Raw genomic sequence first — 16530 nt, 5'->3', positions numbered from 1 at the left:
CTAATCATTCCTGTACTACCTAACACATGAACTTTTCAGGGAACATTAAAGATCCAAATCTTAGGAGACGTCAAGGACTTCAAGTTATTAAAATGACATCTATGGCTTTCCAGATCTGTGTGCAATCAACACAGTCATAACTCTATCTTAGAAGTTTCCATGAAAGCACTTTTGGACAGAAGATCCCCAGGGTCATTTGCCCCATAAATAAGTGGGGGAAGTGGACTTAGTCCAGGAAGGGTGAAGCTTTTAGATGAAGGTAATATACATGCCCCCAAGTCTTTGAAAGAATCTGCTGGGGCATGTAACTGGCTACCCCATTATTCTGACTCCTAATAACAGAACCTACCCCATCATTCTGACTCCTAATAACAGAACCTCTCCTGCCTCCACATCTGGAGGTTGTCTTAGCCATCTATAATACAAGTCGACTTGTAGTCTCTCCCTTTGAGGACAGCAGAAAGCTGGGTCTTCTGTTTTTGATCTTGCATGGGGACATGTCAGAAGGGCAGAAGAATGGGGTTGGTTCCACACAAAGAGGGAAGGGCAGAACTATAGTTTCCAGATCAACTATCCAGGAATTTTAAATTGGCAGCCTAGCGGACTATATTCAGTCTTGTTCTCCTTGGTCAACAGGTTTTTGTTTTGTTTTAACTAGCCCAACAGAGTAATTAATAAAGTTTGCAAATCCCAGATTCTCTTGAAAAACAGGAAAATCTGAAGGAATCCAGATTTTGACCTGTCAATAATAGAGGGGAATCTCTTAGACCTTCAGTCTCCTGCCACAGCTTGCAGTTCCAGTTCTATACACACAGAGCTTCCCAGTGAGGGGGCCTTGAATTTGCAACTCTAAAGTTTAACCCTAAAGACTAAGGACCAGTGAAAGTTGTTGAAAGCCCGAGTCTGCTGAAAGCAAAGGGAAGGGCTTCAGAGCATCCCTGTGTAGACTGAGAGGCCAGATTGGAACTGTCTGAAAAACCAAAGAATCTGGTAGTGGTGGTCATGGTAGATTTTGGGTGAGGGCCTGAAGGTCGGATCTTTGTGCAAGGTCAGCTGCCCCCATTCCCAACTTCTTCCCTGGGATGGGGATGAGGGGCGGCTTCTGCCTCCCTTATCACAGCTTATGGCCCGCGTTGCCTCTGGGAAGATGAGGTTGCACCCTGGGTTTGCAGCGGGCGCGGATGCTAGCTAGCACCGGCACCTGCAGAAAACAGAAAGCTCTACCTGTGCACAGGCGATTCTGGTGATGTGGGGGGCCACAGCAGGGTACAGAAGATAGTGTTCATCTGCGAAATCTCACCACTGGCACCTGGCTACGCAGGTCCTATTCACACCCAGGTGCGAGGGAGTAGGAAAAACCCCAGTGAAGGCGGCCCCCACAACCCGTGACCCCAGCCAGATAGGCTGGAGCTACAGAGTCCTGCGCCCAGAGCATATTCGTCGCAGCGCGCACCACGGGGTGCGGGAGCAGATCGCCCACTCTCCGCCGGGGATTGAAGGCACGCGAGGGGCACCCCAGGGCGGAGTCGAGGGCGGGACGCACAGAACCCGGTCCGAGGTGTTAGGGTGAGTTGCGGGGGGCGGAGCGCCGACTCGAGCGGGGAGACACTGCCTCCAGCAGAAAAGCACTGAGGCGAGGGGAAAAAGGGACGCACACACCCACTACACGAGCGATCAGCGCCTCGGCAAGTGCAAGTCCTGGTCCCCAAGGCAGCAACAAGAGGCCCGGGCCGCGTCCACTCACCCTAGGACCCTCATTCGGTCGCCAGGACCTCAGAGTGCCCCAATACCAGAGGCGCCCAGGTAGGTAAACGCTCAGATCGGCGCAGTTGGAAGACGCGTTGTGTGTTCACGCCGCCCGGACAAGGGGCTCCGACGCCCGCTCCTTTCTTATGGCAACTCTGGCTCCTTAGTCTCTTGCCACTCCCGGGATGAGCCCGGACTGTCCCAACCTGGCGGTTTGATTCAGGGAAATGCCCTCTGTGCCCTCCAGGTTGGCAGGATTGGGTTGGCAGGTTGGGGATTGCGGGCGCGGGCAGAGGGAGCTGGCGGGCAAGCGCCAAATTGCAGGGGGGGGGGGGGGAGGTTCTCTAGCAGAAAGGTGAGCAGAAAAGAGCCAACCTCTCTGATAAAATTCTCTCGCCCCTCATCCTCCCCTGGTCAACCCCACGCTCCCCAGCTTTCTGCCGTCCGGAAGCCCCGCAGGCTTTGTTTCTCCAACGTGAATTTTTGAGTTGATTCCTGCCCGGGGCAGGGCGGAGCCTTCGGACACAGCGAGGCAGCGTCGGGTGGTTGGTAAGAAAGGGGAGGAGGTGCTGGAATCGAATGATCACTCGCGAGGAGCATGTCCCTCGAAAATGTGGCAGAGACAGGGACTTGTCCCCTTCCGGGCATGCTCCCTGTCCTCAGGTCTCGGGGCTGGAGAGCGTAGAAGCCTGGCAGGAATCCTGCTTCTCTGTCCGCAGCTGAATAGAGTGGGTAGGGATTGGACTCTAGTGTGAAAGGCAAGCTGAGGGAGGACACCCCGGGTGCAGACGCCGCTGTGACTTGAACCTCACCTGCGGGGGGGGGGGGGAGGGGGCGGGAAGGGGGTCTCTATCTCAGTCACGCAGCAGGCGGGAGTGCCGTAGGTTAGGGTATCCCTGCCACAACTGCAGCTCTTGTCCCTTGCCAGGTTGGCAGGGACACCCTGACCTGACCCTCGCTCCTGTCCCGCCTTCCTAGGGGTGGACAAATCCCCCTCTCATTTGATTGCTTCTTGCTACCAGCATCCAGTGGCCCCCACATCTGGAGTGGTTTCCAGGTGTGCTGAGAGGTCGGGGAGGAGCAGTTCACCTCTGGTAGGACGACTCCCTTTCTGCGGATATTAGGGTCCTGGTTCTTTTCCCTGCCACTCAGCGACTCTTTGTACCCTGTATTCTCCTCTCTCCTAAGGGCTAATGCCTCAGAGATTTTATTTCCTCTCCAAGGCACTTTCATTGGACTTTTTCCAGTGAAGGACAGACAGTTCAACCCTTGAGCCCTCTGGAGTCTTAGATGACCTTCTTCTCCCACCTTCACCTTTAGGGGCTATTTTCAGTTAAGTCATGGATGAGCCAATCAATTACAGAAGACAAAGACCTTGATGACAAGGTGTGGTGCCTCCTATCGGGGTGACTCTGGGGTGGGGTACTGGGAACCTGGTGAAGGCAGGAGGGAGCAGATCCAAAGTAGTGGGACCAGGGTGGGGAGACAGAATTTCTTCTAGAGCTGATTCCCAAGGCTAGGGGAATTTCCTCTTGCCTACAGCCCCCTCCACCTACAGCATCTAGGTGGGGATCCTAATTCATACATTCAACAAATTCTTATCCAGTTCCCCCACTGTGCCCTCTGTCTATGCTCACCAGGATCTGGTCTGGGCAACAGGAATTTGTTCGACAGAAAAATTGGGACTCTGGGAGCATAAATCACTGGTCCAGGATGACTCAACCTATCCATATGAAAATGATTTTGGTGATTTCCAAGTCCCTGGTTTGGCTAGACCAGGAGATTCTGGGCCCTGCTTTGGAGGAAAGACCCTGCTGCCAACCAACAGATTGTGCAACATTGTGGCTCACAAAGAAGCCTGGGCGGTCTTGAGAAACTTCCAAAAGACCGGTGGGGTCTTGATGAAGGGGTAGGTGGGTAACTTAGACATCAAACCAGCACTGGCCCCTGGGAAAAAGGCAAAAGTGTACTTTTTCTTCCATATCTCTGGAAAGTACAATCCACCCTGCTCTCAGTTCTTCCTGATAGCTGCACCACCGGTGGAGGGCGCCCCAGCTTCCAGATCTTCCCCTGCACCCTGAGTAGTTCTGTCTACATACAAGTAGACAGTGGGTTTGGTTGGTCTGTACCTGGGGAACTCTGGAGGGATGCTGCCAGACTTCTGCCTTCTCCTGTGATCCACTGGTTGTGTCTCCTTCCAGAATCAAGATGCTGTGTCAGCTCTTCCCAAGAATGTGAGCAGGGTACTAGGCTCAGTCACATCTTCTGTGACAGCAGAAGATCTGGACCCCTCAGCTCCGAGTGCTGCATTCCCTGCACTTCCCTCATACAGCTCCATCCACGGGCATCACCATGACAGCCCAGAACACAAACACTAGTTTTGCTCCCAACTTTAATCCACCCCAAGACCATGCCTCCTCCCTCCACTTCAACTTCAGTTATGGTGATTATGACCTCCCTCTGGATGAAGATGAGGACATGACCAAGACTCGGACCTTCTTTGCAGCCAAGATCGTCATTGGAGTGGCCCTGGCAGGCATCATGTTAATCTGTGGCATTGGCAACTTTGTCTTCATTGCTGCCCTCGCCCGCTACAAGAAACTGCGCAACCTCACCAACCTGCTCATTGCTAACCTGGCCATCTCTGATTTCCTGGTGGCCATCGTCTGCTGCCCCTTCGAGATGGACTATTATGTGGTGCGCCAGCTCTCCTGGGAGCATGGCCATGTGCTGTGTGCCTCTGTCAACTACCTGCGTACTGTCTCCCTCTACGTCTCCACCAATGCCCTGCTGGCCATCGCTATTGACAGGTGAGGACCTTGGTAGGGGTATAAGACAGAAGCCAGCCAGGCTGATATTTTTCTCACTTCAAATCAGACAGGCTTGGCACTGCTCCAGATTTGAGTGTTCATTGATCTGTTGAGGGGCAAGAGGAGCTTTTGTTTCTCTAGCTGTATTTTGTTCCCCCAAATGTAAGCAAATGTGAGGCTCCCAGTTCTGACCATCCTCTCTCAGAATCTGCTTTAGTTGCAAGCATGTCACATTGATGACAGTCTAAGGCATCAAATACAAAGGCAAAAGCAGAAAATTCAGACAGCTCTTACTTAGAAGCCAAGGGAGGGTTAACTAAGGAAGCTTGAAGTCAAAACAATATGCATCAAGTTTTTCCTGTAGCCAGATTGAGATACAAAACATTTCCATCACCTAGAAAATACTTGTGCCCCAACCTGTCAACTACCCCAACCCTAGCCAACCTCTGATCTAATTATCATCATAGTTTAATTCTGCCTGTGCTTTAACTTCCTAAGAAAGGAATCATCCAGTATATATTGTTCTAGTGATTTTGTTGCAGAGCTGACTTTAAAATGAGATAGCAGAATGTGTTTGCAGAAAAGAGGGAAGGACATGCTTGCTTTTGCTCTTTTGCATATATCCATGTGTGCTCATTTGCATGCATCCATGTGTGCTTATTTGCATGCATTTGCATGAGATGTTCCAGAAGTCCTTGCTCTATTATAAATGTGTAAGATAAAAATTATAGCATCTAGTGACAAATCTTATACATGTTTAATTTTTGTGAACAGTTGCAGACCAGCATCAGATCACCAGTGGCTCTGAGAGGGACAGTTGATTTCTTGTCTTCTTGCTTACTGTCCACCCTTTTGAGCTGTGCTGAAACTCATTTTGATTAAGGTGTTTGATCATCTTTTTTCCCTTCTGTCTCCTTTCAAACTCTTCAACTTTTCCCATGTTCTCAGTGCTGTTTATAGGTTTGCTGTCCTTTGTAATCAACCAGTTTATTGTTTTTCATTTATGGTGTAATAAAATACACACACAGGTACAAGATGCATCTTCCTTTCATAGAATATCTGAAGGAAAAATGATTTTATTATAACTCTGAGGTTCTCCAGGCCTGAAACCAGCCTTTGTGAAATGTGAACTTACCAACCAACTGCACAAAATTCACCAGGGAAAATGGCACAAAGTAGCATCTGATGCAGTGATACGGATTCAGATTCCTCAGTCCCCTGGATGGAAATCCCTCAGGTTGGGTCCTAGGAATCTAAATTTTTACTCAATTTCTTAAGTGATTCTGATGTTCACTGAATTGACAGTGATCACTCTTCACATCCCTTGTCTCCTTGTAGCCTTTGTCTTCATGATGTTGATTGTGTTTTGTCTTACTGTTTGTAACATTGGAGTTTCTTGGGACATGATTACTCTGCTACAAAAGATGAGGGAGAAGTTCTTTTTCACCCCAAACCAACTCTGCCCCAGGCAACCTCTCTGCTTCTTCAGCAGTGCCATCACTTTCCTAGTCCCCAAGTAGGAGAGTTACCATCATCCTTTGCCTTTTTCTCCCCTTGATTCCCACTCATTCCACCCATTGGGTTCAGTCCTACGCCGACTCCCAGAAATTCTCCCTCTGGCCTCATCTCTTAGCAAGTTATGACTGGTCCATGATAATGCTCTTCTGATCTGTCTTTTGTCCCCAGGGGCTCCTGGCTGTGCCCTGAAATCCATACTCATCCCTATGAAGCACCAGAATATCACTATTGAGGGATCTTCCTAAAACATTTAATTGCTAATAAAACCTCTAGAAGTCCCATTGTCTGTAGGATACCTGCCAAATCTTGAGTCTAGCATTACAGGGCCTTTATGATCTGATGCCAATCTGTCTTTCCAAACTCATGATGTTTATGGAGATACCAATGGTCTTTTCTAAAAGATAATGTATTTTAAGCCCAATAACCGTGTCTTCAATATTTCTGTCTCCACAGAGCCTTATGTGTCTTAATTTGGGTTATTTTCAAAACACTCTGAGATAAGGATACATGTGCCCATAGCACCAGGAAGTACCTATAGGAAGGTGGAGAGTGAAGCAGGAAAGGGAAAGTAGTCAATACAGGATACAATGTCAAAAAAGTTTCCACTGTGGGTATCTAGAGCTTATTCCTGCTGGGGAACTATTAGAACCAGTGGATCACAACTCGGACATCTCCCAGGGGTGGACAGTGGGAAGGAGCTGGGGTATTTATACACTATCGCTCATAAGGCCTTGCGGAGGACTGCACTGGGAATGATGTTCAGGTGGCCAAGAGGACTCTGGAAGCCAGAGAAAGCCGTTAGACAAAGAAATGCAGGTGTGTTGGCAGGTGAGCGTGGACAGGTGTGCACTGAAATGGTAAGAGCAAAGGGACACGAATAGGGCACTGACTGCATCTGCTCCAACCTGGTAGATCCACAGCAGGTTGCTGGGCCCTGCTGTATGCCCAGACTATGGACATGGAAATGATGTAGGAAAAGTCACAGTCCTTGACCTCAGGGAGCTTTTCTTCTACCCAAAAACAAGCATTTGTGAGACATAAACAAATAATCAAGAGATACTGATGCATAAATGCTAGGGTTTTTTTTTTAAAAGGAAAAGTTCCCTGAAAGATTTGTTCTTTTTTATTTGTGTTTTATAATTACATACAATACTGAGATTCACTGTGGCATATTTGTACATGCACATAACATAATTTGGTGAATGTCATTCCCCAGTGAGTTTATACTTATACTTGATGGTGGAGGAACCAGCTGGACAGGGAGACTTTTCCACTGGGTGTGTGCAGGGGGAGCAGTTGGACTATATCTGGCAAGAACAGGGGAACTCATAGCTACGTCTTTGGGGTTCCTATAAGGCTCAAAGATGTAAAGGCAGCTTGTGGAAATTCAAGCCTTAGAATACAGAAGCTTAATAAATAGCACCCTTCTCCCCCATCAGGATCTAAACCAGTTGAAAAATAAGGCAAATGATAAGAAAGATGAATGGAAATCTCTCATCTTTGCCCTGATGATACTGATTTTGGAAAACAGGACCGTATCTGGGAGCTTGGGGGATACTTCATACTCAACCCCAGAATTAGGCCTACATAACCTGGGAGAAGTACACACCTCCCTGTTGGTGTTTTCATTTAGCTCTAGGATAAATATGCCTGTTCTATGTAGAAATATCAGAAGGGCCACCTGGTGCTATTTGTGTATGCTGCAGCTAGAGAATAGCCAAGTTCATGCAGAAGAGGTGCTATTTCAACTCACAAAGACTTGAAGGAAACCATTGACCTCAAGAAACACTTCCAAGCAGATAGATGGCAACAAACACCTTGCAGATGTCTCTCTTGCTAGTGAGTGAGTCATGGGAAATGACCAGTGTAAGTAAAGTACTACAGCTTCCAACATGCACTATGTATGTTCGTTTTCTTGAAACCTAAAAAAAAAAATTCCTGATAGATTGTCAATAAAATTATTATGATCCGCATTTCATAGATGCTGAAACTAATTCACAGGAGTCTAAATAATTTATCCAAGTGCACAGCTTGGATCCAGGCCTTCTGAATAACTTGCAGACCAGTGTTCCTTTCTTTCTATTTGAATTTTGAAACATCCCATAGAATGAGGAAAATGTTATAAATGAAAGAATTGGAATTTAAAAGATGACAACAGAATAAGCAGGATTGTGGGGAAATTTCCTTTGGCATTGGTTACTGAGATCCTGCCCAAGATAAAACCAGAAAGTGAATAAGTTCTGAATTTGTCCTGCTTTTTCTAAGGACTTCGGGTTCAGTATGGTAGGCAAAATAATGCACCCCTCCCCCAAGGATAACTACATCCTATTCCCCAGAACCTGTGAACATATTACATTACATGCCAAAAAGGAATTAAAGTGGCAGATGGAATTAAGGTTGCTAATCAACTGATCTTAAAATAGGGGAATTATACTAGATAATCTAGGTGGAGCCAATATAACCACAAAGGTTCTTAATTGTTGAAGGAGGCAGAGAGTGAGTGTCAGAGTAATACAGTGTGAGACAAACTCAGTTGGCCATTGCTGACTTTGACCAGGGAAGGGGTCATGGGCCAAAAACTATAGGCAGCCCTGAAAAAGGAAATGCACACACATGCGCATATGTGCGTGCACACACACACTGAGTCTTCTGACCTCCAAAAACGAAGATAATTGTGTCGTTTCAAGCCACTATTTCTGTGGTCATTTGTTATAGTAGCAACAAGAAACTAATTCACCCAGTCATTATAAAGGGGCAGTGTTTGTGAGATGTCCCTGCTCCAGGTAAGGGTGAGCCAACCCATTTGCCCCTCTCTTCAGTCCTGAGGCTTGTCCACTCAGGAAAGTCATATAGGTTCACATGGCAAGGCTGGATCAAATGATAAATGAAGAGCTCTACTACAATTTTGCATATTTATACATTCAGGATGGGCTGCAGTCAGTGGTTGTGACAGATCCACCTTCATCCTGCATATTCAGAAAGCCTCCAACTTGGGGAGAGCCATGCTGCCATGGGATCTGCTAGTGGAATTCACTGGGTTAGAACCAACAATGGGCAAGGAACAGGCAAGAGAAGATAAAGCAAATTTGTGGCAGAAATATTGTCAGGGACAGGAAGTAGTAACCTGGAAGAAAGCCTCCGTAGTCAAATTAGACACTTGGAAAGGTGATCAAAGGGTCTGGTTTACAAAGGAAAAGGAAGTTGAATCCAACTTTCTATAGGTAGCTTCCTGCTATTAGCCCCACCTGCCTCAATCTTCAGGTATGGGGCACATGTTTATTTCCATGACTGATTTGTTTCTTTCCTGACCTTTATGACTTTTATCTTTCTCCACTTTCCTCTACCACTCCATCCTTGCAGAGAAGTGATTTCAGAGTACCCAAATATCTAAATAGGTTGTCGTTCATTCTCTCTGGAAAGAAGGTATTCAACCTGCACAGTTGAGCTCATTTTCCACTAAGGACTCTGACTTCTTTCCTGGGCAGTGTGGTTGATCAGAAAGAGCAGGGATCAAGCCTTATAGTATTGCGTTAGCTTCACGTCCCTTCTCATTTGAACATGAGGTGGCCCAGGGAGATGAGTGTAAAAGCTTTGTACCAGGAGCCTGAACTCCACTGCTTGTGTGACTCCAGATTGAACAAGACATTTACTTCCCATCAGGGTCCTTAGTTTCACCACAAACCCACCCCTACTCTCCTGCTTCTGTAATGCAGAGTAATACCTGGTGGTGGGGGCTGGGGGAAGGGGTGAGAGCCCTTGTCCACTACCTGAGAAAGGTCTCCGCCTCTCTTGGAGGTGCCCAGCCCTTCTTCATCTCTAAACCATGAGTTATTTAGAATGAAGAGCTTTGAGAGCATTGTATTCTTGGGCAGAATGGCTTGAAAACCAAGGTAAAATAATAGGTCCATTAATAATAGACCACATGTATTTATTGAACACCTACAACACAGGCATTTTACAAATATTATCATATTTAATGTTCACAGCTACCCAGCAAAGTAGGTGTCATTTGACCCCAGGTTGCAGTTGAAGAAAATAATCTCAGAGAGATTGGGTAATTTGGGTCTGGAAAGCCAGAATTTATTCAGCCTGTCTAACCTGTAGCCTGTGCTATTTCCCCTAAACCACACCACTACTCCAAGTGCCAAATGATGTTGCTGACATGAGATGAAACTGGTTAAATTTGGGTAATGAGTACATGGGGATTCACTGTGCCATTCTGATTTTTTGTGTGTGTTTGGAATTAGTCAAAAAAAAATAAATTTCCAAACATACAACATTATGATTATTTACTGTCCGCCCTCATCAGGTATCTTGCCATCGTTCACCCCTTGAAACCAAGAATGAATTATCAAACCGCCTCCTTCCTGATTGCTTTGGTCTGGGTGGTTTCCATCCTCATTGCCATCCCATCAGCCTACTTTGCAACTGAAACCGTCCTCTTTATTGTCAAAAGCCAGGAAAAGATCTTCTGTGGTCAGATCTGGCCAGTGGATCAGCAGCTCTATTACAGGTCCTACTTCCTGTTTATCTTTGGCCTCGAGTTCGTAGGGCCTGTGGTCACCATGACCCTATGCTATGCCAGGATCTCCCAGGAGCTCTGGTTCAAGGCAGTCCCTGGGTTCCAGACAGAGCAGATCCGCAAGCGACTGCGCTGCCGCCGGAAGACAGTCCTGGTGCTCATGTGCATCCTCACAGCCTACGTGCTGTGCTGGGCCCCTTTCTATGGCTTCACCATTGTGCGCGACTTTTTCCCCACTGTGTTTGTGAAGGAGAAGCACTACCTCACCGCCTTCTACGTCGTGGAGTGCATCGCCATGAGCAACAGCATGATCAACACCGTGTGCTTTGTGACGGTCAAGAACAACACCATGAAGTACTTCAAGAAAATGATGCTACTCCACTGGCGACCCTCTCACCATGGGAGCAAGTCCAGTGCTGAACTTGACTTCAAAACCAGCGGGGTCCCTGCCACTGAAGAGGTGGACTGTATCAGGCTGAAGTGACATGCTAGTGTTACACAATTTAAAACCCACATCCAGTACTCAGAGCATCACCAACCAAGTTCTCAGGCTGCATGGAAAAGAACAACTGTGTTCATGCCTTTCTGTCTTCAAAGAGCTTGATGCTTCTAAGTCATAGCATGTAATGAGGCTAGACACAAACCACAGCACAGGCATTTACTGACATCTGCTTAGTGCCTACTGAGTACCTCATCACAACCATGACAGCAGACACAAGTAGCAACTGACTTGGACTGAAGACCTGCTGCAAGCAAACCACACCAATGAGATTAGACAGGGACAACAGGAGCTGTCCTACCTACTATGTACAGAGCCATTTAAAAAAAAATCAAAATGGCAGAAGTTATCAGAGTCATCAAACTACATCTAGATATACAGGTGACTGGAAAGAGACCACAAATGGCATCTGGACTCACCCTCCATGTTCCCTCATTCTTTAACTTATCAGAACAGGAATGTCCACAGCTATAAGAATAAGGCAAAGAAGTTGTGCTCCATTTGTGTACAATGAGTTGAATGCATTCTGCTGTCATGCATAACTAATTAGGACAAATAAAAAATGTAATGATAAGCCCATCAGTATGGAGTCTACAGTCTCATGGGAAGAGAACACCAGCACATTGACTTCCCAACTCAGCCCCTACTATTTCCTGACATGTTCTCTAGGATTGTGACAGCCAGAGAAGAATTTTTCTTGCAACCAGGCCAGCCTTGTTGTTCTCTACAATGGTATAATGTCAAGGGAGAGAACAAAAAAGTCTTACTGATGGCTGGAATCTCATTGTTCTCTTGGGTGAAGAGAGTCAATCCTGAGATGAGGAACACATTCAGTTCCTTGCACTTCCATGTAAAGGATTTCAGGGGCTCTGGAGTCAGAAAGAAAGAGCACCAAAAAAACAAAAAAGGAACGGAGGTTGCCATTGGCAATAAACATAATCTCTGTGGACACTTTGCTAAACACTGAATCATATTTTGGCAACACACTCTCTTTTACAAAAGAAGCTCTTCTTGGAATCCAAAGACCAGATCAGGGTTCTAGGTCTTATGTGACCTAGTTGCTTCAGGTGTGTGTGTGTGTGTGTGTGTCTCAGTTTTGTTTTAATGAAATGAAAATAATGAAGACTTCTGCCTTCCCTGCCATTGGGAGAGCCCACTGAGGTCATAGTGTGTGAACATGATTTGAACTACACATATGAAAGGAACTGAAAGTGATCTTGAGCTGTTTGTTTGGAGGGAGTTGTTTGGAAACCCTATCCACTGTGGTTTATTATGGAGAAAGATATGCAGCTTTTTATTCATGTTCTTTGCACCAGAGACCCTTGAACTCTTTTCACAGAAACTCATCTAAACAGGGGCACAAAGGCACCCTGTCCCAAGAAATTGTAGCCTCTCAGTCTCCCCATGGTCTTAGAAGTGCTGATAATCTTTCCAGCATGTTGTCATCAGCACATCCCAGGGCTACATTAATAGGATTTCTGAATCCATTGGTAATATTATACCACTGTGATGATCACACGTACATATCCTCATTTCTTCCTGACTCATTTTGAAGCAGAGACTGTACAAATGGTTTGAGATTGAACCATTCACACTTGGTTAACTCCAGGTTTTCTGTAGAGAAGGAATTATTCAGTTGCTTGTTTCTTTTTTTCCCATGTTTTTTATTGGTGCACTATAATTGTATATAATGGTGGGATTTGTTGTTACATATTCATACATGCACACAATATAACGATATAATTTGGCCAATTTCATTCCCCAGTATTTCCCTTCCTTCCCCTCTTCCCTCCCCTTGTCCCTTTCTTCTATTCTACTGATCTCCCTTCAATTTTCATGAGCTCCCCCACTTATTTGTTTCTTAAAATTATTTGTTTGGTTTCTTTTTCCAAAAATGAAGTGCCAATCAACTTTTTTCTATCACTTCCCAGCAGACTTACCTTCAACCCAATCATTGTACACTCAGAAAATGCACTCACCATATTAGCTTACACAAAATGGTTTATCAATTCTGATTTCACAAAATTTCACAGTGCATTCCAAAGCCAAGCAAGGAAGCATTGTGAGTTATCTACATTTTTACAAATGTAACACGTTTGCTTCCCTGGTTGAGGTGACACACATCTATAATCTCAGCTATCTCTGAAGGCTGAGGCAGGAAGGTCCCAAGTTTGAAACTAACCTGGATAACTTAGTGAGACCCTGTCTGTCTCAAAAATTTTAAAAATGAAAATTAAAAGTGCTGGGGATGTAGTTCAGTGATAGAGTGCTTACCTCCAGGTATGAGACCCTGAGTTCAATCACCAATACTGGAAAAAAAAGATAAATAAAAATAAAAATTGTTTTTATTACCCTCTCCTGACTCTTCTAATGAGAAGACTCTTTAAGAGTTGACAATATGTCAGTCAACAGAATTCATCTTTTTTCCCTTTTTATCCTGAAGTGTACCATCCTCCTTTCACTTTAATTGAAAAGAATCTTGTAAATATCAGTGTGTATTTGTGATTTTCCAGTGAATAAAAAGTGTTGTGTTGTTATTAAATGAAATGATTAACATATGGAATCTTAATCATAGTGTTCAAGTGTTTCCCTGCTAATCTTTTATACCACGTTAGTGTATTTAGATATCAATGAAGCAGCAGCCATCAAAACAGCTCAACCCTGAAACAGAGACAGAACTTGCCAAAGGCATTCTTAGAGCAGTGGCAGCTCATACCAGCAACCAGACTCATCTCTGTTACATCCCTCAAGCTCATCGCCCAGGACCAAGGCACCTGGCGTGCACACCAAGGACTTGTGTGCAAATAAGCAGGCAATCATGATAATGTGTCCACGTTACTCCTTAGTTTTAAAATGACCTTGTTTGTTTAAATGTAAACTGCTGTTTGCATGGAGACTATTCATCCCTCCATCCAAAATTAATATAATAAATTAATTGTATTTGTGTCTTTTCTTCTGAAGATTAATTAATGGCAAGTGTAAGACACTTTTAATGTGTTAAGGTACACACACGCACGCACATACTCTCATTTATCCCATTTATTATATGTTGAAAAATTCATCTCCTTTAGCAAAATAGATTCATGTTCTCATCCAGGACAAGAAAAAAAAATGAAATAAGTTGCCTCTCAAATTGGAGAAATTAAAAGATGACTTCAGGCCCTCAGGCATGAAAAACAATTCCAGAATTAAAAGGGAGAATGTGACATGCAGGAAGTGATTAGAAAACTTAAAATGAGTTCTATTTCTGCCAGAAACACATCTTCCCAATTTAACCATTATATCCCTTGGGCTCAAGAGGAGATACACACACACACCCAGGACACCAGACCAGGAAAGTCATGCCAATAGTTTCAAATGAAACATTGGTAATAAGTAATAAGTCTTGAGCCATGTAGTTTAATACAGATGTTCTTGGTAACTTGGTGAGATCCTGTCTCAAAATAAAAATTTAAAAAAATTTTTAAATGACTGGGGATGTAGCTCAGTGGTAAAGTGCCCCTGGGTTAAATTCACAGTACCAAAAGAGAGAGAGAGGAAGGAAGGAAGAAAGGAAGGAAGGAAGGAAGGAAGAAAGGAAGGAAGGAAGGAAGGAAGGAAAGGGAAGGGAAGGGAAGGGAAGGGAAGGGAAGGGAAGGGAAGGGAAGGGAAGGGAAGGGGGAGGGAGGGAGGAAGGAAGGAAGAAAGATAAATGGGTCTGGAACCTTCGTCGGATACAACAAACTAAAGACTGTGAAGTTGTCGGGGTCTTAAGCCCCCTTGCCCTTCTCGACCAGCGACAAGGGAAGGGGACACTCCCCAACAAGGTCAGATCAGGATAGGTAAGGCCGACTGACCACCCGCTCCCAGCCCTCCAGGCGGAGGACAATCAGACGCGTCAGGGAGACCCGTCACAGCAGGAACTCTTTATGGAGGAAATCGCACAGCTTTTATGTAGGGTGGGGGCTAGGCGGGAACCAATCAGCTTAAAGGTCAGCGAGGTAGGGGGGTTCACGCAGGCGAGAGTCCCATAGGACTATATGGCAAGCACCGAGCTGATCACATTCGCGGAACTGCTGTTAACCAATCCCTGACGGTGGTCAGGTTTATCGTCATGAACCTTTGAAACCCCTTTGAGCCTTGATCTTGCTCACTCTCCAGGGAGTAAGGAGTCAGCCTGAGTTAGTTAACGTGTCATTAGTCCCAACATGAGGTTGTTTCACTGGAACTTAGAAAAAGTTATCACTGAACTGGGAATTAGACAGTGAGCTTTGCCTCCAAGAAATTGGGAAGTCAACCCTTGGATAAAAAGCCATACAGATGCAATATCCTTGCATCCCTTTGTTGAGTCCTTGTACTGAAATTCCACATGTGATTCTCAGGCTAAGATGAAATAATTAATTTCTGGAATCTCGCCTAATGCTGACCTTGGGTTCCCAGCTCTGGATCTATGTTATAGTTTGGATCTTGAATATCTCCTAAAGAGCTCGTGTTTTGAAAGCACAATTCCCTATACAGCAAGATTCAGAGGTAGTAGGGTAATGATTAGGGCTGTAACCTCATAAATGGATTAGTTCATTTGATGGATTAACAATTTGGATGGACTACTGTGTGGTAACAGCAGGCTGGTGGGGCTTAGCTGGAAAAAGTAGGTCACTGGAGACATGCCCTTGAGAACTATATCTTGTCCCTATCACCCGTCTCTCCCTTGACCCCTGCATCCTGGCTGCCATGAAGTGAGCAGCTTCCCTCTGTCATGGCCTTCCTGACTTTTGGGTCCACCTCACCTCAGACCCAAAAGAATGGAGCTGGCCAACCATGAACTGAGACCTGTGAAACCATGAGCCAAAATAAACTTTTCCTTCTCTAAGTTGTTCTTATCACGTATTTTGATCACAGCTATGGGAAGCTGACTAACATAATCCAACTTCTAGGCAGATCCAAACATAATCCTTGTATTGAACTCAGCCACAGGACAGTCCAATAGGAAGACAAAAGGGTCTTTTGTCATACATACACACGTACTTGTATATATCCTCGTTATTTTTTGGATTCCATATTCATGAATTTGCTTACACACTAAAATTTATTGGTGATTTAATGATACAGTGCCATGCCAGGCGTGGTGCCACATTTCTGTAATCCCAGTTGCTGGCGAGGCTGAGGCAGGAAGAACCCAGGTTCAAGGCTGCCTTCTCTAAGTCAATGAGACTTTGTCTCAAAATAAAATTTTTAAAAGGGCTGGGATGAAGTACAGAGGTAGATCGCTTGCCTAGTATCTGTGAGGCTCTGTGTTCAATTTCCTTTACCAAAAAGAGAAGGAGGAGAAGGAGAAAAAGGAAGAGGAGGAGGAGATGAGATGATGTGCTTTACAGAAAAAAATAGGTGCGTTAGAGAAGCCTCATTCAGGCTTCAGTGACAGGGAGGTTGGTCATGAGCTCAGTGGTAATGAATCC

The 16530-nt window shown here is 45.3% G+C and overlaps 1 protein-coding gene across 1 annotated transcript; it reads left to right on the top strand.

Moving 5' to 3' along the window:
- Positions 1–1651: 1651 nt before the first annotated feature.
- On the top strand, positions 1652–11080 carry Prokr2 (prokineticin receptor 2). Its single transcript, XM_047542116.1, has 3 exons — positions 1652–1803; positions 3948–4556; positions 10384–11080. Exons 2-3 carry the CDS (start codon positions 4099–4101, stop codon positions 11078–11080), a joined length of 1155 nt encoding a protein of 384 aa, XP_047398072.1. The 5' UTR covers positions 1652–1803; positions 3948–4098.
- Positions 11081–16530: the final 5450 nt, after the last annotated feature.

The sequence above is a fragment of the Sciurus carolinensis genome, chromosome 2, assembly GCF_902686445.1.
Source record: "Sciurus carolinensis chromosome 2, mSciCar1.2, whole genome shotgun sequence".
NCBI lineage: Eukaryota > Metazoa > Chordata > Mammalia > Rodentia > Sciuridae > Sciurus > Sciurus carolinensis.
This window is presented reverse-complemented; position numbering and strand designations above follow the sequence as displayed.

Bases quoted from the DNA above. Each gene is read 5' to 3' on its own strand.
- Prokr2 (XM_047542116.1), top strand. From the start codon at position 4,099: ATGACAGCCCAGAACACAAACACTAGTTTTGCTCCCAACTTTAATCCA. The intron at 4,557-10,383 runs GTGAGGACCTTG...CGCCCTCATCAG, and splicing joins CTGGCCATCGCTATTGACAG to GTATCTTGCCATCGTTCACC.